We start from the raw sequence: 26,415 nt of genomic DNA on the forward strand, positions 1-26,415 counted from the left end.
AGAATTGTTCCTGGGCGTTGACCAATCAGGTGCTCTCTCCAGAGTGAAATATCATTTACTACATGGACTAGCACAAAATGTTGTGCAGACATTCATTGCATCCTGATGACTTTTTACACACCTTCCTAAAAAGGGAAATGAGGTTATCGCTGGAATCATCGCAAGCATTTTATTTTACCTTTATCTTCTGGACTTTCCGCGGGAAAGAATTAAAAGTGTAGTGAGTTTATGTTTTAAAGTAGCAAGTTCGCTTCTTTTCATGCATAAATATGCACATTCAGGGAGAAGTGCGTTGAAGTTGTGTGTCGCAGGGCCGTAACGTTAGCTTGTCACACTTACTAGACTGTATTTGCTAAGATCCACGGCACTGAAGAAGCTAAGACCCTCTTCAGGTTAAACTACAGTCATTAAAATAAGCGCTATCAATAAAGGATAAGGCGAACATTAGCTTTTATGATTCTTCCTGTCAACAATACCATGAAATTGAAAAAAACAGCAACTTGTTTTGTCAAATTCCTTAATGAACTGCAAAAATGCCATTTTTAAAAACTCCATTTAACACAATTTCATCTGGTTAGTAAAATGAGGAAACACAGAGGCTGAACCTGAGGATTAGAAAACCCACCACCATCGCTGACCCTGCTTCCTCCTATGCAGTCCAGCATGTTTGTGTGCGGGGGCTGTTTTGACTGCAAACTTCCCTGATTGGGATGCAGTGTAACCTTTAAGGCCCTGCACGCCGATTACTCACCCGCCAGGTGGCATGTTTCGAGTATCACTAAAACACACCAAACAAGTGACAATCCAACACCTTCATCTGAAAACGTTCTGTGCTCGAAATCTTTGACAACCAATTCGCTCCCTCTCCTTTTCTTTCACAGGAACACAGGGCAGAATATGCATCCCAGCCATTTCACTGCACAGATGTGTTACAGGCAGCACATTTGGTCACAGACATGGTTCATAATTGAAGACCCGGGAGGTCGGCCCAGTGCGTACTCTGCTGGAGGAAGCAGCATCCACTTCTCTGAAGGAGATCCTGCCCAGAGGCAAGCCAGACTGCTGCTGCACCATGCACGGCTAAAACCAGACAATCAAAACTGATAAATTATCAGACTGGCGGGGTGTAGAAGCTCTGCTGTGGAGAGGACACTCTGTCTTTGTGCTGTCATTAAGCAACAGCTCAGTCAGTGCACAAAGGGTTAAAGCTTATTCAAGAATTAGAGAGCAATCCCAAGGTTCTTGTTTCAGAAACGCTGGTATCAGTGTATCTGAACTATTCAGCTGCATGGCAGGATGAGAAGACAGCAGATCCACATGCAGAGACCTCATCCAGACTTCATGAAGTAGGTCAGTGAATGTTTCATGACAGAACAGTGGGTATGACTTAATGCCCACCAGAGGACGTGTGCTGTGCCGCTGGGAGTCTGCCAGTGTTTCTGCTGTGTGAGTCAAAGTCTTTGTCTTAAAACACTCCTGACAAACCCCTGCTTACCATAGATTAACACGATTTTTAATATCAATTTCATGCTTACTGAATAGCCTTAGTTACTATCAACATTATAGTTTTGGGTTATTTCCTTTGCTAATTTATGCTGCTTATTATTCTTAACAGTATACAGATAAATTATTGCAGAATTAACTTCACTATAAATACAATAGATGTCTCATTATTTATAGCACTTTAACAATCATTCTATTTCCATATCTACATGTGTACTTGCCAAAGAGTTTTGTCGTTTGATAATCTTTTAAACCGGTGCTTACCTCTGCTGATGTATTCTCACTAAATGGGGTGGTATTATTTCTTAACTGAAAGGTTTGTCTGAAGTTGCCCTTGCAGTGTAGACGATGGAATGCAGTGCCCTTCCAGTGAAGAAAACATGATGCAGTGTGCTTTTAGATGCCCTCCAGTGGAGTAAAAGCAACGCAGCGACATATAGGCTGTCCTATATCCTAGAAGAATGAATGGACCATAAATGTATCCTTACATGCAGCAGGTGCCTTTTTGTTTTCTCCACCCCAACCTTCAAACAGCCTGAGTCCGCCACTGCTCTCTGCAACCTCAGATATATATATTTTTTTCAGTTTCAAACTTAGCTCCAACCAACAGATTTCATGCAGCTTCATCTGCAGCCACAAAAGGTTTTATACAACTTTTCTTCGCTTATGTACGAGCACACAGAAGCAACGACAGGATGATTTTTATGTTGTTGTGTGGAAAATGACTGTCAGTAATGTGCTTGAGTATGATATTCATTTCCAAAGGAGAGTAGGACAGAGACTGATAGTAATGGCTCTGAAGATGCTGCGCACGTTTAAAAGAATCTGTCATGACCGGGTTTTTTCCGCTGATGGTCCTTCACTGTCGACCAGCAAACATCAGTGTCAGTCCACAAAGCGAGCATCATTAGTGCTCCTGAGCCTGGAGCTCTGGTGAAAGGCCTTCATTCATACTTCAGACTTTTAAAGCATGACAGTGATAAATGACATTTTCATGTTTTACACTTTGGAAAGTAGCTTTGGCACTTTTACACCAGCACTGAGGGACATTTCTGCTGTCCTTCCACTCCACTACAGTTCAGAGGAAAATACTGTACTTTTTACTATATCTTAATGCATCTGTAATAATAATAATAATCCAAAAATAGAATGTAGACACAACATAACACTGACCAAGGGCCATTCGGCATAACAAGCACTTCTACTTTAAAGCACATTCTACTGATAACAAGAAAAAAATGTTTCAGAAACAATGCATGTCCTGTTGAACTTTACAAATAAACTCTTTAATGGAGTTTGTTCCAGATTAATTAGCAATAAAATGTGTTGGCAATTTGTTTTTAAATCAACACACAAGTTGTCATCATAGGAAACGGCCAAGTACAAAAAACACAAAACTTTATTTACAAAGCACTGTCTGTGAGAATTTTAACATTACAAGCACATGTAGCTAATGGTGAAATAAGCTCAATCAAAACTCAAATCAGCTACATTTAAAGTCGGTTTAAAAACAGAAATAATTTCACATATCCAAGTCTTTTTTTAAACATTTGGGCGTTTGGTCGTGTTTTTCAGAACTTGTGGCTGCTTCTTCAGCCGCCATTCAAGGTGACTTTAGTCTGAACTTTCTGCAAATATTCTGGTGAAGTACAGAACTGCAGGCTGTGCTGTGATGTTCTGGATGCTGTAAGCATGGCCTGTGTGAACAGAACAGTCACATCAGTAAAAAAACAAAAAAAACAAGCACTATTCATTTTCAGAGATATACATCTAAATCTGCAAAATCACCACTTAAAGGTCTGTCATCATTTGTGAATGTGTATTTTTAAACGTCCCAACTCCCTTAAGGAGAAGAAGTAATTTAATGAAATACAACTGAGCATATTCACTCTGCCTAAATAAATGTAATAATGTCATATTCTTACCACATGGCACCATATAGGATTGTCCTGGATGGTAGCGGGACACACGGCCGTTGATGGTCACACTCACAGAGCTTGTTAGTAAATTAAAAACCTTTAAAAAAAAAAAAAAGAACAATAAAGACATGAATAATAAAATGCTGGATTTCAAGATCTCTGGTGAACAAGAGGACAGAGAGGGAGACATGACAAAAACAACAGCACAATCACATGAGAAGTAAGAGTGAGACGTGTACTGACTGTTGTGGCGCTGTGATCCACCCACAGAGGCTTCTTCATGTAGGAGCCCAGCAGGATTTTTCCATTACAGATGGAGCCACAGTTCAGGTCCACCTGGAAGCCGAGAGCTCTGCCTTGATGGAAGTACCAATCAAATTGGTCTGGAGCGATCTCAGGGCCGTCTGCGACGATATTAAACAGCATTATTACAGAATTATTGGCCGACAATTACTCATGTTTTATACCCTTTCGTAAGAATTACATGATGATAACAGAAAGTTTTGATTAAAAATATGTTGTAAGCACAGATAAAACGCAAAATCTAATTAAACTCGACAGCTGAGATATGAAACGATGTATTACAGAAATCATAAGCTGTATCCGTGTGATTAAGATTACTTTGCATTTTATCTTAGACATACACACTGTCCTTGCCTTACTTCCTGGTTTGCTACGATTTCACTTACAAATTAAATTTTATTCTTTTTTTTTACCAAAACCATTGATATGATTATGGTTCAGTCACAGAGTGTCTTGAAAGACTTGCATACAAAAAAGGAAAAGGGAATCTAAATAACACTGACAGAGAATATGACACACTTTTCTTCTGGGGCCACGTTAAAATTGTGCACCTCCAGAAAGTATACACACGATAAAGTCTCTGCAAATCCATCTATAAATGCTTTAAAACAGTGGCTTTTGACATTATATTTTCTTACTGTCGACAGTGGTAGACCAGAGACTCCTAAACCACTCTGTGAGGTTGGCCTTATCCTTCGGATGTAAGATCAGTGGTTTGAGAGGAGGAGCACACAGATCTGATGCAGACAGAACAGCGTGGACTGTGGATGATGGCAGATCTGGAACAAAGCAAAGACAAAAGTAGAATTCAATCATTTTTTAAAAAAAGGATGGTATCAGAAATGCACAGTTTTCACTATTTAGCACACAGACAATGAAACGAAGAACAACTATTGTCATTCAAGTCGGTCGAGGTTAACCATAGATCCAGTAGAGGGAGCTGTTTCACCTGGTGAGCTACATATCCAGAGGTCAAAGGCCTGGCTGCTACATTTTTAATTCCTCACAGAAGGTGAAGGGGCACAGTGTCAACACTGCAGTGTGGTGACACACATTTTGCAGTCAAACATGGCGTCCATCCAAGACTGAGCTCACACTGACATTTCTCTCTCAATGAACATTATATTTGAGCTTCTGCTGTTCCCACTCCTGCGTTACAACCCTCCATTTACATGAACATTGTTGTGCTCTCATACTGTGCCAGAGATTTTGGTCTACTTCTTCGTGAAAGTGAGAGGGAAAGCCAGTGTTGACGCCTGAAATCACTTAATTCTTTACATTTTTATTCTTGATCTATTAAAGTGTACTTGTAGTATATCAATGTTTATTCCTTATTAACAATACTTGATCAAAGGACTCATGTGAAATGTGTGTTCCCATCACAAAATGTGTATTTTTAGGGGGATAAGGATAAATGTGTACATACTCAAGTCTTCACTCCCCTCGTTCTGTTGCAGCTCAATCATGGAGGATGGTCCACTTCTGAGTGCTCTTGACCTGCCAAAAAATGTTTAAAAAAAACATGACTTTTAAAGACAATAGGAGGGAAAGGTTAAGGGTGTCAACATTTGGACTTCCCCTTACATGTCATCTGACTGACAGTCGTGGTCCTGTGGGGCCTCATGGTTGGGAGGGCTGTAGGATTCACCAGCATCTGTACTGAGAACATCAGCCTTGCAGAGTGTTGTTGGGTCAGTAACAGTGATGTCTACAGCAGGACGTGCTGTGACTTTACGGCTGTTATTCTGACCGGCTTCTCTGCTGCTGATCACAGTCGGGGTCTCTGTGGCTGAAGTGAAAATGTCTTTAAATGTGGCCAGAGAGCGTTTGACAGTCCTTGGAGCTGACAACGGAGGAGGCACAGGAGCTCCCCCTAGTGGTTTTGATGAGGGAGAAATATTCTGCTTAGATCGCTTTTTTCTTTCCTTGCGAGGTTTGGGCTCTTGCTTCTGAGGCTGTGAGGAGATGCTGTCCACATCCATAGACATGCCATCAACCATCCACCAGTCACTGGGAGGTTTCCTCCTCCGTTTCTCCTGTACTGCTGCCCTGAGCTGCTCCCGAGATCCTCTGGGAGAGTCCGGCGCCGGAGTGATGGACATTTTATCATTAGGTACATGATGGTATACTCTTTGAAATACCAGATCCCCTGTAAAAAAAAAAATCAAAGCTTATTGGTTGGTATAAAGGTATTATTTATACCTCACACAGAACTGAAAACAGAATTCAGCTGTAACTTAAAATGTTGAAACATGAGTGTAAACAAACCCTGAACTTAACCAGTGGTGCAATGTAACCAAGAACATTAATTCAAATTCTATACTTATACTACACTATACTATAACTACTATTATTTATACTATACAATATAAAGTACAAGTGCCTTAGAATTGTACTTAAAAGGTGCACTTTTTTCATACTTTGGCTCCACTAAATTGCAGAGGCAGTTTTAGTTACTGGGTGCTTTGCAGATTAAGCTTTTACATTAGACACACAATAGACCTAGAAATTACAATGCACTGTTATAGATCAAACCAGTGGCTCCCAAATCTGGCTTATAACTGATACACCAAAGAGACATTTAAACTTTCCAGATGGTTCCATTTAGATATTTGTATGAGGCTGAAAGAGGTAAAAATGCACAATGATGCAACAGTATTAACAGTTTAACTGTCATATCTAGTAATTATTCAGTCACAGGGGCCGTTTGCCAGCAGTACTTTACTGTTCAAGCACATGTTGTTGATAATTCTTGTGTACATATACTTAAGTAGGAATTTAAATGGCGAACTTTTACCGGTGATGGAGTACATTTAACGCTGTTGACCTTACCAGAGTTATGGCTGTGGTCTCTGTGTGTAAGGTCTAAAGGGCTTGACTGTACAGAATCCAGGTCCTGGTCCTCCTGCTGCTGCTCTTCAGTCTGCCCCTCCTCAAGCACATCAAATACTTGTTCTGATGCTTTCTTGTCTGGTGCATCTCCTCTTTTATTTCTGTTTTTGTGCCATTTGGTTTTCTTGCCTTTATTTGTGTCCTGGCTGGCTGAGGGTGCAGGATGTGTCTGATTTCTTCTCTTTAAAACTCTGCCCTTCTTGGACTTTACAGGTGGTGGCACTGCTGCGCTGGCCACTTTGTTGCTCTGCTTGGACTTCTTCACTGAAGGCTGGCTCTCTGTAACCTTTGTTTCCTCTGTGCTCTGAGTGCAGCTCAACCACCACTCTCCAGTCTGCTTCCTTCTCCTTTTCCCAAGAATCTGACTGTCTTCAGAAGAAGTCTCTTCAGACACAACTGGTAGTCTGTTTCGTTGATTTTTTGCATTCATTTGTGCTTCCGAATTCATGAGTTCTTTGTCTGTGGGGAGAAATAAAAAACATGTAACATGTGGTATATATATTAATGAGATGCTGAACATAACGCATCCATTTTACACTGAAACTCTGAGAGAAATATTCATTTTCATTGTTATTTACTTGAATAATTTGTTTTAATTACATGTTCCTATTGCAACTTATTATTTTTATTTTTCATGCATTTTCTATGTTATTGTTATTTGGTGTGGACCACAGGAAAACTTGGAACCACTCTGGAAACTAATTGGGAACCAAAAAGAAATAAATAAAGGACAGCCAGTTACCTGAAAGAGAACTGAGGTGTTCAGCACCTGCCTGCTCCTCACTTTGTCCCCTCGCAGCCTCAACATACGGCATCTCCTTTACTGCACCAGACGCCTGCGTCACTTTTCCGGCCTTCTTTAATGACTTAACCCTGTTCGTCTTGGCATTTCCATTCTCATCTTTTGAAGACTTTGATCTCTTCCTGTCAGAGGATTTCTGAGCTTTCTTGTCCATTTTCACAGAGGGTTTTTCTTCATCTGTTTCCCTGCTAACCGTGTCTTTAGGCTGTTCCTCTGCCTTGTCGCTTTCTTTAGATGGCACCTTTTTGAGTCGTTGTTTCTTTTTGTTTGGTTTCTCTTGTTCCATTAAATCACCTGCAGGAGGGTCCTCAGGACTGCACAATTCATCCATATTATTTCCAGGCTCAGTCACCTCATTCTTTTTTGCTTTCCCTTTGATCTTCTTCATTTTCTGATTGACGGTCTGACTTGCCAGTGTGCCATCTGCCTGTTCAGATTCTTGCTGTTCTTGTGCAGCCTCTAGTGGGCTATCCTTCGCCCCCTTGTCTGTTGAGCTGTCTTTGTCGGTGCTGGAAGTTTTGCTCCGTCTCTGTCTCCTACTGGTGGCAGTTTTACTTGAGATGGAAATCCATAGAGGTGTATCATCCTCCAGAATCAGGAAATCATCCTCTGGCTCAGGAGGAGTGGGTACTTTCACCAGTGACAGACAGTTCCTGGAACTTAAAAACAAATATTAAATTAATTACGCATTATTTTATGTTAAGTACAAGAGCCATTACTTTGTGAACAGCAGGAACACATCACAGCAACAAATTAATAAGGTGTACTCTTATCTCTACTCACGATGCAGGTTTGGGCTGCCCAGCTTCTCTAAGCTTCTGCAGAAAAGTCGTCATATCTTTTCCCACACGGTTGGACACTTCCACAGATGGCTGCCTGTCAACACTTTCTGACTTTTCCTTAGGAGCTGCAACTTCAGGCTCCTGTCTCACTGCTGACATGGGTGGGTCTGTGTTTTCTTGCCTGGGAATAAACAAAAAGAAAAAACAGAACTGACTCAAGTAAGTTCTTATGTTAAATTTAAAAAAAAAAAAAATCACAATACTGTGCTGCTTCATTGGCCCTCTGAACGCCACAACCAATCAGTGGATTTGAAATTATTTTCTTTGAATAAATAAAATTACATTAAATACACCAGTTATTGTAGACTCAAGAAAAAAGAAAATATCATCTTTTTTCAAATTTCCAGCTGTCAATAAGAGAACCATGCGTGAGAATTACCAAATCTAAGCTTAAAATAGTGCTAATTCATTGAAATCACATAGAAGTCACAAAATAAACAGTTTAAACTAACCAGATCCTGACAAATTACAAACACAACACAAAAACATTACATTCTGTGCAACTGCTATTCACACAAATTACTTTTCACTAGGGGTGTGCAATATGAGATCTCCAGCAAAGCTCTTTTTTTTTCTTTTTTTAGGATTTGTGGCATTATAATTGTTATACTGCTAGAAAGACATTTCTGAGTTATCTGTACTTCTGGTTATGACTGTGCTGTTTCCATGCAGGAGCAGGATATTAGATATTTTATACCAACTATTACAAAAATTATGAAATGGGTAGAAAACTACCTGTGATATGGATCCAAATTGAACCTTCAGGTATATCATATATTATTAGCTGATGTTCACTTATCACAAGTATATCCATATATGTCATTGTATCTAAAGTGAAAGCACAAAACTTACTGTAAGTATACATTGAATAGCCATTACTTCTTACCTTGGTGCTTTTCTTTTGCCCTCCAAATAAGCGGTTTCAGTTTTCTTGGGTGTTTTGTCTTTTACTGGATGTCTCTCTTTGCTTAAGAAAGAAGTAAATATACACCACACGCACATTAAGTACAAAATCTAAAAAGGCAAACATCTAAGTAATGAGCACAGGAACCAGAAAAATGAAAATGAAATATTAAAACGCCAAATGGGCCCTGCATGTACTTTAATGGTCACTTGTGTATTAAAATCACTTTGTCTGTATGACTGGACATCTTGGGTTTGCTTAAAGAAATCTTGCCTGGATGAGTATCCAGATCAGACGCATCACTTCAGAAAGGACAGTTGAAAGAAACGTACTGTAAATTAATGATTGAAAATATTCTGACTCCTGACATCACTGTTGACATTAAAATTGTACGCTTTATACAAACAAGCCTGCCAGACAAATCATGGTAAGAATTAATTTCAAACAGCTTATTTACAACACGTCATGAGGCATTAATAATGACTTACGCTTCAGCAACATGCCCATCGTCTTGGGGTTTCTGGGTGAGTATAGGCTCTGTGTTTGCCTCTTCTTGTCCTGCATCTTCACAGGCAAAGAGAATCGGAGCCACAACTCTGTCTTTTCCATTGTTCAGCTCTTCTACACCTTCCACAAGCAAGCGCTCTTCAATAGGGCTGGATGTCTTCACTGGCCTATGGGCTTTGAACGGGGAGTCCAAATCTGCAACATGGAAAAGCAACACTCTTTAACAAGAACAACATTTCTAGACAAGACAAGTGACCAAACATATGTGTGTAAATTTAGAATGGCCAAGTATTTTCTCTGTAAAATACAGGTTTGACTCTCTTACCAATGCCTAGATTAGTACTGGGTGACCTTGTTGCAGGATGCAGGACATCATCTTCAGGAACCTTAAGAGTAACAAAACATACATTCAGAGGCTCTACAAATCTTAAGGTGCCAAAGATTTCCTTATTCAAGAAAGGTAAATAGCACAATACCCATGAATAGATGTAGGGTTGTACAACATATACTGCTCCAATGAGTGTTTCAAAGTTAAGTCAGCACATATTGCTGAAGTTGCAATAAAAATCTCAATACTCTCCACTTAAATGCAAAAAAAGACAATCTTACAGTCTATCAAATGTTGATTTAGAATCTGAACAATCTGTCTGCATTATGAATGAAGTTTCCCACTTTTCGGTACAGCCCTAAATGGATGTACAAGAGCTGCTGAGCCTAAAAACAAGCACTGCTGGCTAAACAGCCCTTTGCCAATAGAGGACATAACAACAGAAAACAGCTACTTATCAGTGGCAAAACAAATAAATACATAAAGAAAAAGAGTGCCTCTCTGATATTTAAGATGCGTCATCTTTGTTATCCAACACTGGAGCAAGAGAGCTTTTGACTACTTACAGTATTTGTTATAGTAGCAGAAGTCCCTGTAACAACTTTCTGTTCATTACCGTGTGACATCTTGGAAGTTTATCCGTTAGGGGTCCTTCCTGTGGGCCTGGCAGAGCCTCTTCCTCACTCTGGTTTGTCCCAGTAGATGGCTGAAGTAGGTCATCATCATTACTTTGCGAGGATGAATCTGGAAAGAATAGCGAAGCATACAGTAAATTAATATGATGAAAATGCAAAACGAACTGCAAAACATTGAAGTTCACACACTCAACTCACCCAAGTCATCAAAAATCTTATCAATGTCTCCCAATGCCAGTGTTGGTGTCCATTGTTTAGATGAACTGAAAACACAAATGGCAGGTTAATACCAAAGGTAAAGGCAAACATCTCAACCAGGGCAGCAACTGACAATTATTTTCATTGGCACTTAATCTCTAGATCATTTTCTTGATTAATCAGTTACTCTTTTGGTCTATAAAATGTCAGAAAATGGTGAAAAATGTTGATCACTATTTCCAAAAGCCTAAGATGACATCCTCAAATGTCTTTTTTTGTACACAACTCAAAGATATTCAGTTCAATGTCATAGAGGAGTAAAGACACTAAAAAACATGCACATTTAAGAATCTTAAATCAGAGAATTTAAACTTTTTCTTAAAAAATTACTTAAACCAATTAATCGTTTATCAAAATAGTTGCTGATTAATTTATCAGTTGACAACTAATCAATTCATTGTTCCAACTCTAATTATAACACTATTACATCTGCATTAAACATAAAATATTTTATAAATTAGAGGGATTACACCCAAAAAATTCAAATCTTGTGATAGCCACACACTGACCCAGAAGAAGGGAAAGTAGCATTTCATCATTCATTCAGTTTAGGTTTCTTTTTGAGCACAACACTCAATGCACAGACACAAACAGATAAATAACTGGACAAACACATGTTGGTTTCATACAACAAACTCAATGTTATTAACCATTTCTGACAGCACGGTTAGGGATGCACGATAATTATCGGGCCGATAGGTATCGGCCAGGAAATTATGATGTCATTCCGATAAGTCCGATATCATGACGAACAGCCCCGATAACGTATGTGTTTTTGTCAGCACGGCAGTGCCTCGCTCCCACTATGAGACCCGAATGGCCTGCAGTGAATGCTGCGTTCAAGTGACGTTAGCATAATCAGAAAAACTCTTCCTCACTGGGAAAAATCAAGAATACCCCCTCATGCCAGAAAACAACTAGTTAACTCGGTCATAATTTTGCTAGTTGCTGACTTGAATTAACATTCGCAGTATTTTTTCACATGTTACACACAAAAAATAGAAACATGAACTTAAATAGGCCAAAAGAACGACTGGCAAACGAGGGAACGGGGGAATGTATGTTACCCTTGAATGCAGCATGCGGCACAGCGTGCTTATGAAAACAGAGTTCAGACCTCTTCAAAGTTTCCGATGGAGACAGTTCGCTGGTTATTCATAACAAATGTTCCAAGGGAGTTCCACTAGGAGTGAGAAATGGCACAAGCTTTAATACCAAATCAGTCACCTGAAACATAACCACCGCTTTGACGGAGTTTGGAAAGCGTATGAGGACGGCCGGCCTGCTAAAGACGCTAACGTTAGCAAGCCAGCCGCAAAGAGGCCAACGGGACTTACGTGTCGGCGAGGCTTTCGAAAAGTCCGAGAAATTTGCCAAAGATGACCCACGGGCACAGGTTATTGAAGATTTAATCATGGACGCGATGGTGCTTGACTTACTATGGACTGCCCTTTTTTCAGTTGGTTTACATAGACAAGACTAAGTAAGGGATCATGTATCTTCCTTCAGGATGACATAGAAGCCCGACGCGACGCTCCCCGTAGGAAACTGCTCACTAGACGTTATCCCGCTTAGAACACGGCTTATTACTAAAGCATTCAATAGTGTGACACAAAATAGTGATTAAAACATATTTTATTGATTTAAAATGAGTCTACTCTCGCCTGTCACCGCTCTCACTGCGCAGCGGCTCTGAAAGTAAACACGTACATTGCGTAGCAACCGCCTGTCACTGTGCGCAGGCCGGCAGGCAGGAAAACTGATTTCTTTACAGATATTCAGCGAAATCATGTCAAATGTGGAGAAGTGACGGGATATCCCAGACCTGAGAGAGACGTAGCTGGAGACAGAGTTTGGTTTACCGCTTTTTTTTCGGACTGATGGATAAAAGTCCTGCATCAGCTGATTTCTGCTTTCAGCGTCAGACATTAAAAAAATCTGTCTCCAGTTTTGTCTCCACTCAGCAGTCTTTTAGCAGACCGATCGTCTATGCTGTGTTTCTCTTGGTGTTTTTTTCGTGTCTGTCGGCTTCAATCTGGTCAATCTCTGCGTCCTCAAGTCTTTTGTGTCTTAATATCGCTCCTCCTGTCGGTCCAGCGTTGTTTTTTACTTTTCTCGTCTTTTTTGCTGGGGACATCATTCTCCAGCCAAGTGTTTGGTCCTCTCCAAACAAATTAAAAATAATGTACGGAAAATGCTCCATATTATGCCACTCAAATCAGCTGGCGATTTGTTATTGAGCTTGGTACATTAAAGGATAACTTTCGTTTTTTACAACCTGGACTTTATTTGTAGCATTAAATACGACCATTTAGACACCCAGACAACTTTGGTGGCATTTGGAGTCGTTTTGAAGAAATTTGCCCTAGAGGAGCGGCGCTTATATCCGTATAATGCAAGTAATCGGGGCATCCGTGAGTAGCCTCTATAAACACATAATCTGCGGCGAAACTCGTTCATATTCTAATATTTTGTTGTGATATGCTGGCGCTATTCCCCTCTGAGCCCGTGGTGGCATGTTATCAATATACAGCGTCTCAAGGAAACTACCTCTAACGTGGATGATGCCATTTTCGAGCGACGCGCGCTGCGAGCCACCAGCCACAAGTTTAGCTGTAGTTTGCGACTGTTATTTTTCACAAAATGGATGAATATTTTTCCGACTCTGAGGTGGTGGACGATGACTTTGTTTACGATGGACGTCCTTACCGTTTTGAGTCGGAGTACACGGATGAGGAGCTCGTTGAAAGGAGGATGCGGAGGCAGAGAGAGGAACAGCTGGCCAAACAACAACAAACGCGTATCTCCTGGCCGCAAGTCCCACTCTGAGCAACAGAGGCATTCCTCCTCTGTTGTCATCATTCAACATTGTCCACAAGAACACCACCAGTTGCCGTTTACTCGTGGACGCGCAGCCGTTTGTTGTTGTTTTGGCCAGCTGTCACAGTGTGATGTCAGTGTGTGATGTCAGTGTGTGATGTCAGTGTGTGATGTCAGTGTGTGATGTGACGTCAGTGTGTGATGTCACCGTGATGTGACGTCAGTGTGTGATGTCACCGTGTGTGATGTCACAGCGTGTGATGTCACAGCGTGTGATGTCACAGCGTGTGATGTGATGTCAGTGTGTGATGTCACCGTGAGACGTCACCGTGTGACGTCACTGTGATGTCACTGTGTTATCTCTGATGTCACTGTGTGATGTCACTGTGCGATGGTCATTTCTAATTATATCATTGTGAGATATTGTGTGATGTCACAGCGTGTGATGTCACAGTGTGTGATGTCACCGTGGGGTGTGATGTCACAGCGTGTGTGATGTCACCGTGTGATGTCACTGTGATGTCACTGTGTTATCTCTGATGTCACTGTGTGATGTCAGTGTGTGATGTCACAGCGTGTGATGTCACCGTGGGATGTGATGTCAGTGTGTGATGTCACAGCGTGTGATGTCACCGTGTGACGTCACTGTGATGTCACTGTGTTATCTCTGATGTCACTGTGTGATGTCACTGTGCGAAGGTCATTTCTAATTGTATCATTGTGAGATATTAAAATCATCGTTTGTAGGGATGCACGATAATTATCGGGCCGATAACAAGAAATTATGACGTCATTCCGATAAGTCCGATATCATGACGAACAGCCCCGATAATTCTTTTGGTGTTTTTTTCGTGTCTGTCGGCTTCAATCTGGTCAATCTCTGCGTCCTCAAGTCTTTTGTGTCTTAATATCGCTCCTCCAGTCGGTCCAGCGTTGTTCTTTACTTTTCTGTCTTTTTTGCTGGGGACATCATTCTCCAGCCAAGTGTTTGGTCCTCTCCAAACAAATTAAAAATAATGTACGGAAAATGCTCCATATTATGCCACTCAAATCAGCTGGTGATTTGTTATTGAGCTTGGTACATTAAGGGATTGCCCCTTTAGTCTGACTGTTAGGAACACCGCTGAATTTTCGCGATTGACCAATCAGAATTGAGTATTTAAGAGTGCCGTCTTCTAACTTCTGTCAGTACAATATGCACTGTGCATTATTTTTGTTATCATTGAGGAATGCACTTTTTCAGTTTGTTTAAATAGAAATGTTTGAATCTAACTTGTGCCAGTGCATTAATTTTTTATGTATATTTATTTTTTGTAAACTTCTGGAATACACTTTTTCAGTTTGTAATCCCGATGCATGTATTTGTATCATTTTTATATCAGTAAGTAATGCACCTTATTTAAATTGATGTGAGATATTAAATAGGTTTTTTTGATAGCTTTAAGAACATGTTTGAGAGGCTTACCAATAGTTTTTCATTGGAAAAATAAATAGTCAAAACTGTTTTTCGTTTTGTTCGTGGTATTGATGTCATGATGTTAGGTATATGTGTGTGTTATCGGTATCGGCCTTTAGGAGCTGAAAGTTATCGGTTATTGGTATCAGTTTTAAAAAACAGTTATCGTGCATCCCTAAGCACGGTTATACAAATACAGTGCACACATGTAGTTAACGAACTTTGTCCATTTTGTTATTATATTAGTTTCATTAACGTAAATCATTTAATTTTCATGAAGTAAAGAGTTTTCTGGCTGGCTAACAAAATGAGTCCCAGCTGCATCACACCTGCTTGAATACTGTTTTATCATTCATTTCAACATTTTGCATAAGTTAATATTAGGTAGTGCTATGCTGACATGTTATGTCGTTACTGCAGTTTGTTGAAATGGTCATGTTAAATATTAAATTCTCTTCTATTAGTGCTTCAGTATCGTCCTGTTATTCTGACCTCTCTTTGGTCTACCAACTTGGTCTGTGACAGTTCACAGATTCAAGATTCTTTATTGTCATTGAGCATGACATGTCAATTAAATTTGCATTGCAACCCCCATGTTAGAAACAAGATAAGGTGCACAACATACAACCCAGGTTTCAGATCTGCAGTTTGTGGCTTTAGAGAAAGGTTCACTCACAGAGCACATGAATACTGAAAACTGTTTTAAACACTTTCAAACGTACCTTTCCTTGTTTGTAAAGTAGCAGAGTTTCCTCTTTGGTCTCCTCTGAACAGACAAAGTTAGAAAGTTAGTTTATAACTGTGTCCACGTAATTTGGATACTTTGTTCATTTGGGAACATTAGCTACCAGTTAACATCATTTGAATACCACAGGAGGTTGTCAGTTGAAGACACACAAAGCTAAAATCACTCTAGTATAACGTTAACATTTAATGCAACAACCCTTATTCTTACACACAGGATGGGTAAATATTAGAAACACCATTAACTTGCACAATATAAATCAACAGAATCACAAACAGCTTCACCAGAAACATGTCCATGAAGACTGGAAATATTCAGTGGCTGTTGTACTGGTACTAGCTAGCTAGCTTGTTTGTATTTAGCCAACTCGCAGCTGAGTGTATGTTAACGTTACAGCCCCTTCCCCTCTCGGTTTTGGTGAGCGTCAACGTTACATGGTTGTTCGGCCCTCTTTCCGCAGGAGCACAACATAATAGAGAAACACAAAAGAAGACCTTAACTTACCAAGGTAGGGTACTTTGTCTCCATTTATGTTAGCTAGGTATGTCTGTCTGTTAACGAAAATGCTAGACGACTGTTTACTACAGGGCGACCCAAGCTAAACAATCGCGCTGTTAACAATTTGTAGCTGACCCGCGCACTCAATGAAAGGTCCATCTTTTATTCCCTGAGTTTTACCTCTCAGGCATAACGATTGTACGTAATTGACGGACAATAATCCACAATTTATGTCTTAAAACCCCAACATAAACTTGAGTATAATAAATATATGGAATAAACGTGGCTATCTGACCGAAGGAGGTTGTTGCTGGTGAGCAAAATCTTGGATTACTGTGGACGTGCTTCCTGACAGACCGTACGCAGGAACCAAAAAAAAACCCTTCAAAGCGGATGTTCTTCTTCTACATTATATTTTGCGGCAGAGTGAGAGAGCTACAGTTAGCGCATTGCGCTCCCGCCCCCTACAGGTTAATCATGGCTAAACATAACCAAAGTTGATTTCATGTTACCGCTCACAACCGAAGAGGTATTGAGGTTGCAGAAAATTAAACATATACTTGAAAATGTATGATATTAAGACCATTGAAGTTTTTTCTGTTATTTTCCCCAGGAAGTCCTCAACCCCCATTTTTTTACTGTGTTGCATAATCAACTTGGAGCCTTGACTTAACCTTTATGCCAGAAAAGATCTTAAACCATAATGTCCATAATTTTTAGACTTTTGAAGTAGGAACACATGTCTACTTGAATTGTGCCATTCTTGTTCTTATATGATAAAATAAGCCACACTGCTGACCTGTTAAAACACTTGGTGTCATGCATGTTAAATTGCACAAATATTTTATTCAAAATAGATACGTCAGAAAACCAGAGTTAGCATGGGAATAAACACAAGTTGGCATTTGCTCAAAACACCATACAGTACCTCGATGTATCACAAAAGAACCATAAAAGGTTCAAAGAGAAGCCAGCCAAAGTCGAAAAAAGTAATGCTTTTCATTATCAAATTCATTAAAGTTATAAAATGAAACATTTGTCCTTGTGCTTATCAACAAAGATACCAAAGAACAGCACAACTACTTTCTTTGACATCAAGTCTCAGTATTTTACTTCAGACAGATGTTTATCGAAATATCTTTTTCTGCTTCCCAGCAACCGTCTTGGGCTCCAGGGCTTCAGGGCTGACATCTGTGTACAGCGGCTCATGGAAGTGTCTCCAAACCACCAAAATAATCCGAACGACAAACAGTGCACAGGCTATAGCCAGCAGCACAGCTAAGAGAGGAAAATCTAGTTAGTACAATTTTTAAACAGATGCACAAGAGTCATGCATTTTAGATTTAAGCACAAACCCAGATGCATTTTTGTACAGGAGGTAGCATTATAGTATTTTCTCTTACAATGGTAAAATTTCACAAAAGTGGGGCCACTTTTTATATGTACTCTAATTAAATTTGCCAAATCATTTGCATAAAAATCACTATAGCTGTGCTTCATTATTTTCCATGAATATTGTCTTTAAGTGTCAGGAAATCATTCTGACACTTTGTAGTAGATTATAGAGATTATCATTACATTTCTCTCATATTAGTAATATGGAGTTCTCTTTAGTGTCTTACCAATAAAGACGCCATTGAGGCTGAGTGCATTAGCATTGAAGTTCTTGTCCAGGTTTCCAGACAGGGCCCAGATCACAACAGGGTAGGTGACGAGGATGTACCGCACGTGTTTGTCAAGGGCAAGGTTTTCCACAACAAACCTGTGAAACACGCAGCACAAACACATTGCTTCAGAATCTCGCTGAGGATTTTTTTTCCCCCTGCAATTACTTCTCTAATAAGTATTTTCTGAGTGAAAATCACCTACCACACCAGCAGCACAACAGCCAAACAAGAGTACGAGATGGTGGCAGCATCCTCTGGGGACATCTTTGCATCATAGGTCAGTACAATGGTCAGGTTGATTAGTGTTGCAATGGTTGTCCATGTTGTGTATATCATCACACCATTCTGAACCTGCAAATATGGTGTGAAAGAGGTTTCTACTTTAGCTTGCAGTGCTTTAAACATTGACACATTGTCACACCAGTTTAAATTAACCACATGTAAATAGACTCATGTAACCTGCATCATGCAAGATTAAAATCTTAACATATGATGCAAATACTGACTATTTGTCAGACTAACCAGCACACGGAGGAGCCACAAGTCTACTTTGTGGTATTTCTGCAGCCAGGGTCCATAAATATGAAGTCCATGGCAGGTGAAGAATACCATGGAGTAGTTTGTGCAGATGACCAGGATGAGGAAAACCAGTGCAGCAATCATCACTCTTTAGTGAGGCACAAGAACAGCAGAAAAACACTCATTTTATGTTGCTTTTTGGAATTCTTTCTATGACAGATTGAGTGAGGTTGCAGTAAAACATGAAATGAGACACTAACCAATTACGTCAACACTAGCCAATTAAAAGCTCACAATGGAAACACTTACCCCCTGTCCCAAACAACCAGCCAGCTGATATTGAAACACATGTTGAGGCACCAGCTAATGAAGAATCCATAAGGCAACACAGCAGGGCTGCAGTATACAAAGCCGTATCCATTCCTACAAGAAGAAAGAACCACAGTTCATCTGTGAGTCGGAGAAAATGTAGATGTCCCCTGAACAGTGGTTGTCACTGTAGACAAAAAAAAAAAAAAAAAAATCTGTAGCTTTCACAGTTTCTGACAACCAAACTTGCTTCATATCTGGTATCATAAAAAGGGATTACAAAGGCGCGAATGGCTATATGCCTGCCTATTCAGTGCAGGTTTAGAGTATTTTAAGATAGAAAATACAAAGGGTTGGCCTCAACCTTCTGCAAATTCCACTGAAGATGTAGATAATCATTGCTGTCAGCCAGACATAGATGACACTCCAGATGTTAAAAGTCCATCCTGAAGGTGTGATCTGGGTGTCGAACACAGCCGACACATTGGCTGTTGTGGTACCAAAAGGAGCTAGGAAGAAAAAAATGCAAATGATGGGTGAGAACGGAGAGGAATGGAACACGTTAAACTAATATTTGTGATTTTTCAATCTTAAAGTGCCTGTTCACAATGTTACTTAGCGTCACTTACAAGTTAAGCAAAAAAGAAACTAAACACAAGAGAAAGATGGCTGACAAAGACTTACGGAGTCCAACAACAGACAGCGCATTGAACATCAAACTTATCACATAAGCGGCAAAAGACACCACTACAGCGGCAAGACGTCCAGAATTATGTTCTCCCATTGTGGTCTACTGAAAAAAAGGAAAATTAATTTTGAAAATAGCTTTTTTTTTTAGTTAAAACACATGTACTTAACTACATAGAGCTTATTTCAAGAAGATAAATGAAAGAATTACAATGACTATATGGGGTGTAGTTCCCCATTCACAGATTCATTTTTTGGTACATTCAATCAATTGTGGTATTTTATACTGAATGAAAGGATAAAGTTTTGCCTCCAGCAAATGTTTGTCCCTGGTACAAAGGTCATTAAGGTATTTCTACCATGTTGTATAATTGCAATAACTCAGCAGCTTCCTTGCAACCTTTTCTGAAGAGTGTCACAATAAAAAGAAAAAAAAAGTAATTCTTAACCAATTTTTTCCAGAATACAACTTTCAAAAACTGAAGTGGACTTAAGTTTTAAAAGTACTACCATGTGCCCCTGCTGCATGCTGAGCTTCTTCCAGGATAGTAAAACACAGAGAGGGGCGACACGATGAAGACAAATGAGACGTACCTTTCTCAGCGTGAAGAGTCAGAGTAAGCGTGCAAAGGACAGTTTGCTGTGTGTTTTATGGGAAGAGTTGTGTAAGACGCAGAGATTTACGACCACTCCAACCATTACATGTACTTCTTATCTTCTCTGTATTTCTGCAACAGTTCAGCGCATCATAAAGCAAACTGACAACTTATGATCAGCGGTTATGTTATATAACACAATCATAGATGACACCTGAATGAATAGCACAAACCTTTATCTGACTATCATGGATGTCATTCAACTAATAAATACACAAGAGTCGTGTTCAGATTTTATTCAGATTCTTTACTAAAGTAAAAGTACTGACACCACACTGTAAAAGTACTCTTTAAGACCCTGCAATGAAAATGTTATTGATGTATGTATAAACTACACGTAATGATATACTGTATATTTGCTATTACATAGTATGCTATTAGATTATTACTACTCATGTATTAATGCTTAAGCAGTGTTTCTCTTGTGCGGTTGGTTCAGGTGGAGCTAATTTTTAACTGTTAGCAACTAATGATTATTTTCATCATCAATCAACCTGCTGGTTATTTTCTTGATTAAGCTATTTTATTTATATATTATTGTCACAATTAAACAGAGCTCAAAGCGACGTCTCAAATGTCTCGTTTTGTCGGACCAGCAGTCCAAACCTCAAAATGACCCAGTTAACTGTGAGTTAAGAGGAGCAGCAAAGTGGCGCATCGGCTTTGAAATGTTTCAGACTTGTTAGGATGAAACAACAACAATTTTCATTGAGCACTGGGTGGTAAGTTTGTCAGATAACTGCAGTGGGGCTAAAAAGTACAAATTACCTCAAGTACTAAATTATAGTACTTCATCAAATGTACCTCTATTTGCAGACTATCAACACTAACTGACGCAGATTGGAATAGACCTGGTCCAACTTCGACCAATCACTCATATCATTTTATTAATGACGTCAACAGTTAAAGAAGGTGCGCTTTTTTAAAGGTGTGGCTCCTAAACTTTGAACTCTCTCCCTTTGGATTTTTGGCATCTTTGGAGACTGTGGATGCCTTTAAAAAGCGGCTCAACACCAACTTCTTTAAACTTGTCTTTATGTATTTTTGATTTATTTCTTTCTTTCTGCAAGTTTAAAGCACATTTTGTCAGGTTGTAGAATTAGCTTATCACAAGGCCGGTATACATGGCGGCATAATCAGGTGCTGAGAAGCTTAGCCGCAGGCATTGAAGAGAGAAGGAAGCAGGTGAATTCTGGAAGTTCTAGAAAGGAGAGGTTAGATGTGCAGTTTGTTCGAGAGGGGGAGAAAAATAGAGCTGCTAAGTCAGGGAGAAAGCAGGTAGGTGGCTGCCTGGTAGGGGCTGATGATTGGCAAATGCAGGTCGACTTGGGAGGAAAGCTAGTTGTGCCCCAGGAAATAGTTTATAGTAATCTGAGGCCGGACATTGTCTTATGGTCCATGAGTAAAAAGACTGTGTATTTTATTGAGTTAACAGTCCCTTGGGAAAATTCAGTGGAGGCAGCTTATGAAAGGAAGAAGACTAAGTATGCAGATTTAAAGACAGAATCTGAGCAGAGGGGAGCTAGCATCCACCTGATGACCCCCAGAGACGTGTTAGGAATCACTGCTCTTTGGCAGGTATAGAGGCAGATTAGAGCTCCAAGGTTCTTCACTGAGAATGAATCCTCTTTTTGAGCACAAGTATCTTGTGTTTAAATTAACTATTTATTCTAAATCTGCGTTATTTAAACATTTTTAAACATTTTTTTCCTTGTATAAACTAATATGTTCTGTTTCATGCTAGTTTCATTTCAGTGTGACATATTTTAGGTCAATTGCAGCCTGTTAACAGAACACCACACCCATTTTTACCACATAAATGGGTGGGTCCATGTTTTAGGAGAGGTCAGTGACGAATCATTTATCTTGCCTGGCAAGCATAATGGAAGTATGACATGACTTGAATGATGCTTATTTCAATAAGCAAAGCAGAGAGGAAGCAGGAGGGTGTCTGGACAGAGAGTGTGGCTGCAGGTGCCGAACACAGAAAGTCAGGAAAGCACATACAAACATTGCATTTTATAGGAAAAGAACCACCTATGTACAGTACAGCTGAAAGTTGAACTGAAATTTAGATAAACATGATACACAGTGATCAGCCCCATCACCCATCCTTTATAATTATACATTATTGTTAATAATGTTATTCAAACATTATTTATTTCTCCATTATCATGAATTACTGCATCTCAAAAGACCTACAAAGGACATTATTGTACTGTCGTAGTATTTGTCAATATTTATTTTTAACAGTTTATAAAAAAAAACAAAAGGCATGAACCACCATTTTGAATTAAATATGCACGTTATTGTGTCTCATATCTGTCTGAGTGCAGTTTGAGTACACAACGTGCTCACAGTTAATTACATGAGACGCCTTCAGCATCATATCACACTTATTTTGACCGGCGTCACCATGTGTCCCCAAGGCAAAACTCATTGGTTACAATGGATACAAAGCATTTAGAAATACATCTCATACAGAAACAATACTGCATTGATACAGAAAGGTTTGTCATAAAAGCATTCGTTCAACATTCTCACTTGAATATCCTCCTCTGCTTCTCAGCGATCTCCATCGGAGACATGAGCTCTGGGCTGGCATCTTTGTAAAGTGGCTTTTTGACGTTCTTCCAGATGACCAGAGCTACCCGCGCCACAAAAAAGGCACAGGCTGCAGCCAACAGAGCAGCTGAAGTGCAAAGAAAATATCATTAATGTGCAGCTTTCTGTCCCATCATGCAAATATATGTAATTGATATGTAATTTCCTGTTGGCAAGTGATGTAATGGAGATTGATTAAGTGTTTGTTTGGTTTTGTTGTTTCCTGTTTTATATTGAAAGTTTTCCTCATGTGTCACCTTTTGCTTTACACGTGTCCCGCCCCCCCCATCTCATTTGTTTTCACCTGTGCCTCATTTATCTTCGTCCCAGTCTATTAAAGTCTGTGTGTTCTCCTCATTCCTTGCCAGTTTGTCCTCTTAGCTCTTGTGTCATGCATCCCTGCTTTCTGTGAGTGTCTCTCTGTGCTTCCTGAGATTTTGGCCTTTTGCTCTATTTTTCCCTGGACTTGACTCGATTTTGGTTTGTCACCGATTTAAATAAATTAGTGAACCTCGGTCAAACCGCCTGGGGCTGGATAGTGGCACTATTTTAAATCAGTCAGGAAATCAACAGGAAATAACAAACCAAAGAAAACCAGATCATGACGTCAAGATGTTTGTTTAAGTTCCTCACCAGTGAAGATGTTATTGCGAGTGGGAGCTGCAGCATCATAGTTTTTTGTGAATACTCCTATCAGTGCCCAGATCACGACGGGGTAAATGGAGAGAATGTACCTCACGTGTTTGTCGAGGACAGAGTTTTCCAGGATAAACCTGGGAGAGAGCCAGCAAATTAGCTTTTTTAAATTAACTTATTTCAAGTATGGCGGACTTTCTTTCCTCAGCTTTGCACTCACCACACAAACAACACCACAGTCAGAACAGAGAGTGCGATGGTAGCAGCGTCCGTCTGGGACATGCTAGCATCAGTGGTCAGCACGATGGTCAGGTTAAGCAGGGTCGCAATGGTTGTCCATGTTGCATATATGGCAACACCATTCTGCACCTGTCGCAGAGACAGAAAAGACGTACAGGCAGAGACACATGCTGGATATATTTTGCCACAAAAGATGTTAAACATGAACTTGCGATTGAGTTTCCCCACTGACCAACACACGGTGGAGCCACAGGTCTACTCTGTGGTATTTGTTGAGCCAGGCTCCATAGCTGTGGAGACCGTGGCAGGAGAAGAATATCACAATGTAGTTAGTCGTCGCGATCAAGATGAGGAAAGCCAGTGCAGCAGACATCAACCTTTGATAGGGATGAAAAATATTAGAGAAAGTATTTTAGTCTTGGTGCTATCCCGCAACATGTGTGTGTGTTTCCTAATTTTTCCCATGAAGTCAGGTCCATTTTTGCACACATTCACCACAAAACCATATTGCACACATGAACAAAACCCTTTAGTGTGTCAGTGTCATAGGCTCAATCATCCTCTTGAGCCAACACGCTTAAAGCCAATTGTTAGCTGAAGACAGTTTCTCAAACCTATGGCATAAATTGCAGACTGATTTTGGTTGAAAATGGAGGAAGAAAAGATCCCATCTCACCTTCTGTCCCACAGGAACAACCATCCAGTGTTTAGGCCCAGATTCAGGCACCAAGCCACAAAAAATCCATGTGGCAAAATAGCAGGGCTGCAGTAGACGTAACCATAGGCATTCCTTAAGAGAAAAATCACAGAGGTACATGTTCAGAATAAAACGAGCCAAATACAACTTTTATTTATCAGTGAATGAATGTCAGAAAAAAAAAACATACTTCCTAATGATGCAGGATAAGATGTAGACCAACACTAAAGCAAGAAAGATGTAAATGATTGACCAGATGGTGAAGGTCCACCCTGAGGGTGTGATCTGTGTAGCAAACTCATCTGAAATATTCCCGGTGGACTCCAAAAATGGATCTGAGGAACACAAATTTTAAAAATGACGGAAAATCCACACAGCTAGACAGCAAAACTCTTGTAAAAAAAACTGATCTTGACACACTTAAAAGGTCAATATAATACAATATTATATTAAATAACTGAATGTTATATTACAAAATAATGTGCATAAATAGAGCATGAAAACTTACACATTCCCGGCCCTGCCAGAGCACTGAATGCCATAGTGATGATGAAGAAAAGAAATGCCAGCAGTATGGCAATCAGAAGGCTAATGTTGTGTGTCGCCATTGTGGATAAGTCAGCTCCTCTAAAAACACAACGATTCCAATTTAAAGCACATATTAAAAGGTAAAACAACAGTGAGCATTTAGACATAGATGCTAATAAGTTAGGACATACCGTGTGGAATCTTACTCCTAAGTTCAGTTGGCACTAATACAAGCATGACTGAAGAAGCTTTTGACGTACCTTTATCGTGCTGTGTTGGATGAAAGCCACACAAAGACAACTGTTGAGGAGGGGCTTTTATTGCACCAAAGAGCCACTTGTGTAACTCTGAGGTGTTTATGGCCCCTCAACACGTGTTCATGCTTGAAACGTTTGAAGATTTCCTCTTTGATTTCAAAGGGACTGACCAAACGAACGTGTGGCGAAACCTTGTGTGACCTTTTGATTGGTGATTCCCTTAATTATGAACATTTACAAAAGCTGGACTTTGCCCCCCGTGGTCGTGTTGGGTAACAGGTCTTTATCGCCCAGTCACAGCAGGTTGAGGCCCAGCAGGTGAGAGTTTGCTCTTTCATTCATAACAACTTCGAATCCGCAGACCTATATGAAATGTTACACACTACACCTGCAAACAGAAAAAAAATAATCTTGTCATGGCTAATATATCACATTAAGGACACTCCTTCACAACAATATATTTACCCACACAGTAGCGATGACTCACGTCTAGATCCACCCCTGCTTTTCTGATTATACATTAGTGATTAATTTGATTAATTTATTGCATCTTATCAAAATTATTCTAATTGACTTCCTGTTGCAGTCCAGAATTTTCAGTGGTATACCTTTGTGTCTACGTTCAATTTTGAGGTACTGCTGCTGTTATTATGATCCAATGAGATAGGATCTATAACTCTCTAAAAAGGGTCATTATTCATCCAATCAAAGTAGTTTGTGCAGTCTTATGAAATTTAGACTGAAAGTTATGACTAATTGTACCTGTTACTGCACATCTCACCTCAATTAATTTACTGTGTGCTAAGGCTAGGGTACAGTAGCCTGTTTATGTTTTTTTTTTTTTTGTGGTAAATTCACTCATGTGTACTTTTTCACAATGATTCTACTCACGTTTTATTTAAAAAATGGCTTTTCGTTCATTTATTTGAAACTAGTAGATTTGCAAATTAATATCAGTATTAATACTGATAATCTATATTAATACTGATATTAATAGGATATCATTTTTTGAAAACATCTTTCAAAAATATATTCCAGCGATCTGATAACAGAAATTGAACTTGTAGCTGAAGTGATTCAGTTTCCTCCATGTTTCAACCTCAAAGCAAACAATGTTACAACAACATGAAAGTACTTCTAACTTTTCCCATTTATTCTTCAGAATGTAAACAAGAAACCACTTTTTTGCACTTTCCAAAATGT

At 39.6% G+C, this 26,415-nt stretch overlaps 3 protein-coding genes across 3 annotated transcripts; all 3 read right to left on the reverse strand.

Moving 5' to 3' along the window:
• Window positions 1-2,773: 2,773 nt before the first annotated feature.
• si:ch211-161h7.4 lies at window positions 2,774-16,538 on the reverse strand. Its single transcript, XM_041961675.1, has 16 exons — window positions 16,419-16,538; window positions 15,892-15,935; window positions 10,834-10,898; window positions 10,617-10,744; window positions 9,998-10,058; window positions 9,654-9,867; window positions 9,148-9,228; window positions 8,203-8,382; window positions 7,360-8,078; window positions 6,558-7,076; window positions 5,310-5,874; window positions 5,152-5,222; window positions 4,364-4,504; window positions 3,666-3,826; window positions 3,429-3,519; window positions 2,774-3,200 (listed from the first exon to the last, which is right to left on the reverse strand). Exons 1-16 carry the CDS (start codon window positions 16,440-16,442, stop codon window positions 3,118-3,120), a joined length of 3,147 nt encoding a protein of 1,048 aa, XP_041817609.1. The 5' UTR covers window positions 16,443-16,538; the 3' UTR covers window positions 2,774-3,117.
• Window positions 16,539-17,538: 1,000 nt separating this feature from the next.
• LOC121624273 lies at window positions 17,539-19,691 on the reverse strand. Its single transcript, XM_041961927.1, has 7 exons — window positions 19,592-19,691; window positions 19,272-19,416; window positions 18,908-19,021; window positions 18,602-18,746; window positions 18,282-18,430; window positions 18,035-18,174; window positions 17,539-17,690 (listed from the first exon to the last, which is right to left on the reverse strand). The coding sequence occupies exons 1-7, from the start codon at window positions 19,689-19,691 to the stop codon at window positions 17,539-17,541; spliced, it is 945 nt and encodes a 314-aa protein (XP_041817861.1).
• A 3,099-nt stretch (window positions 19,692-22,790) lies between these two features.
• On the reverse strand, window positions 22,791-25,035 carry LOC121624274. Its single transcript, XM_041961928.1, has 7 exons — window positions 24,936-25,035; window positions 24,618-24,762; window positions 24,407-24,520; window positions 23,963-24,107; window positions 23,711-23,859; window positions 23,488-23,627; window positions 22,791-22,942 (listed from the first exon to the last, which is right to left on the reverse strand). Exons 1-7 carry the CDS (start codon window positions 25,033-25,035, stop codon window positions 22,791-22,793), a joined length of 945 nt encoding a protein of 314 aa, XP_041817862.1.
• Between the last annotated feature and the right edge of the window lie 1,380 nt (window positions 25,036-26,415).

This window comes from Chelmon rostratus, chromosome 20, assembly GCF_017976325.1.
Source record: "Chelmon rostratus isolate fCheRos1 chromosome 20, fCheRos1.pri, whole genome shotgun sequence".
Taxonomy (NCBI): Eukaryota; Metazoa; Chordata; class Actinopteri; order Chaetodontiformes; family Chaetodontidae; genus Chelmon; species Chelmon rostratus.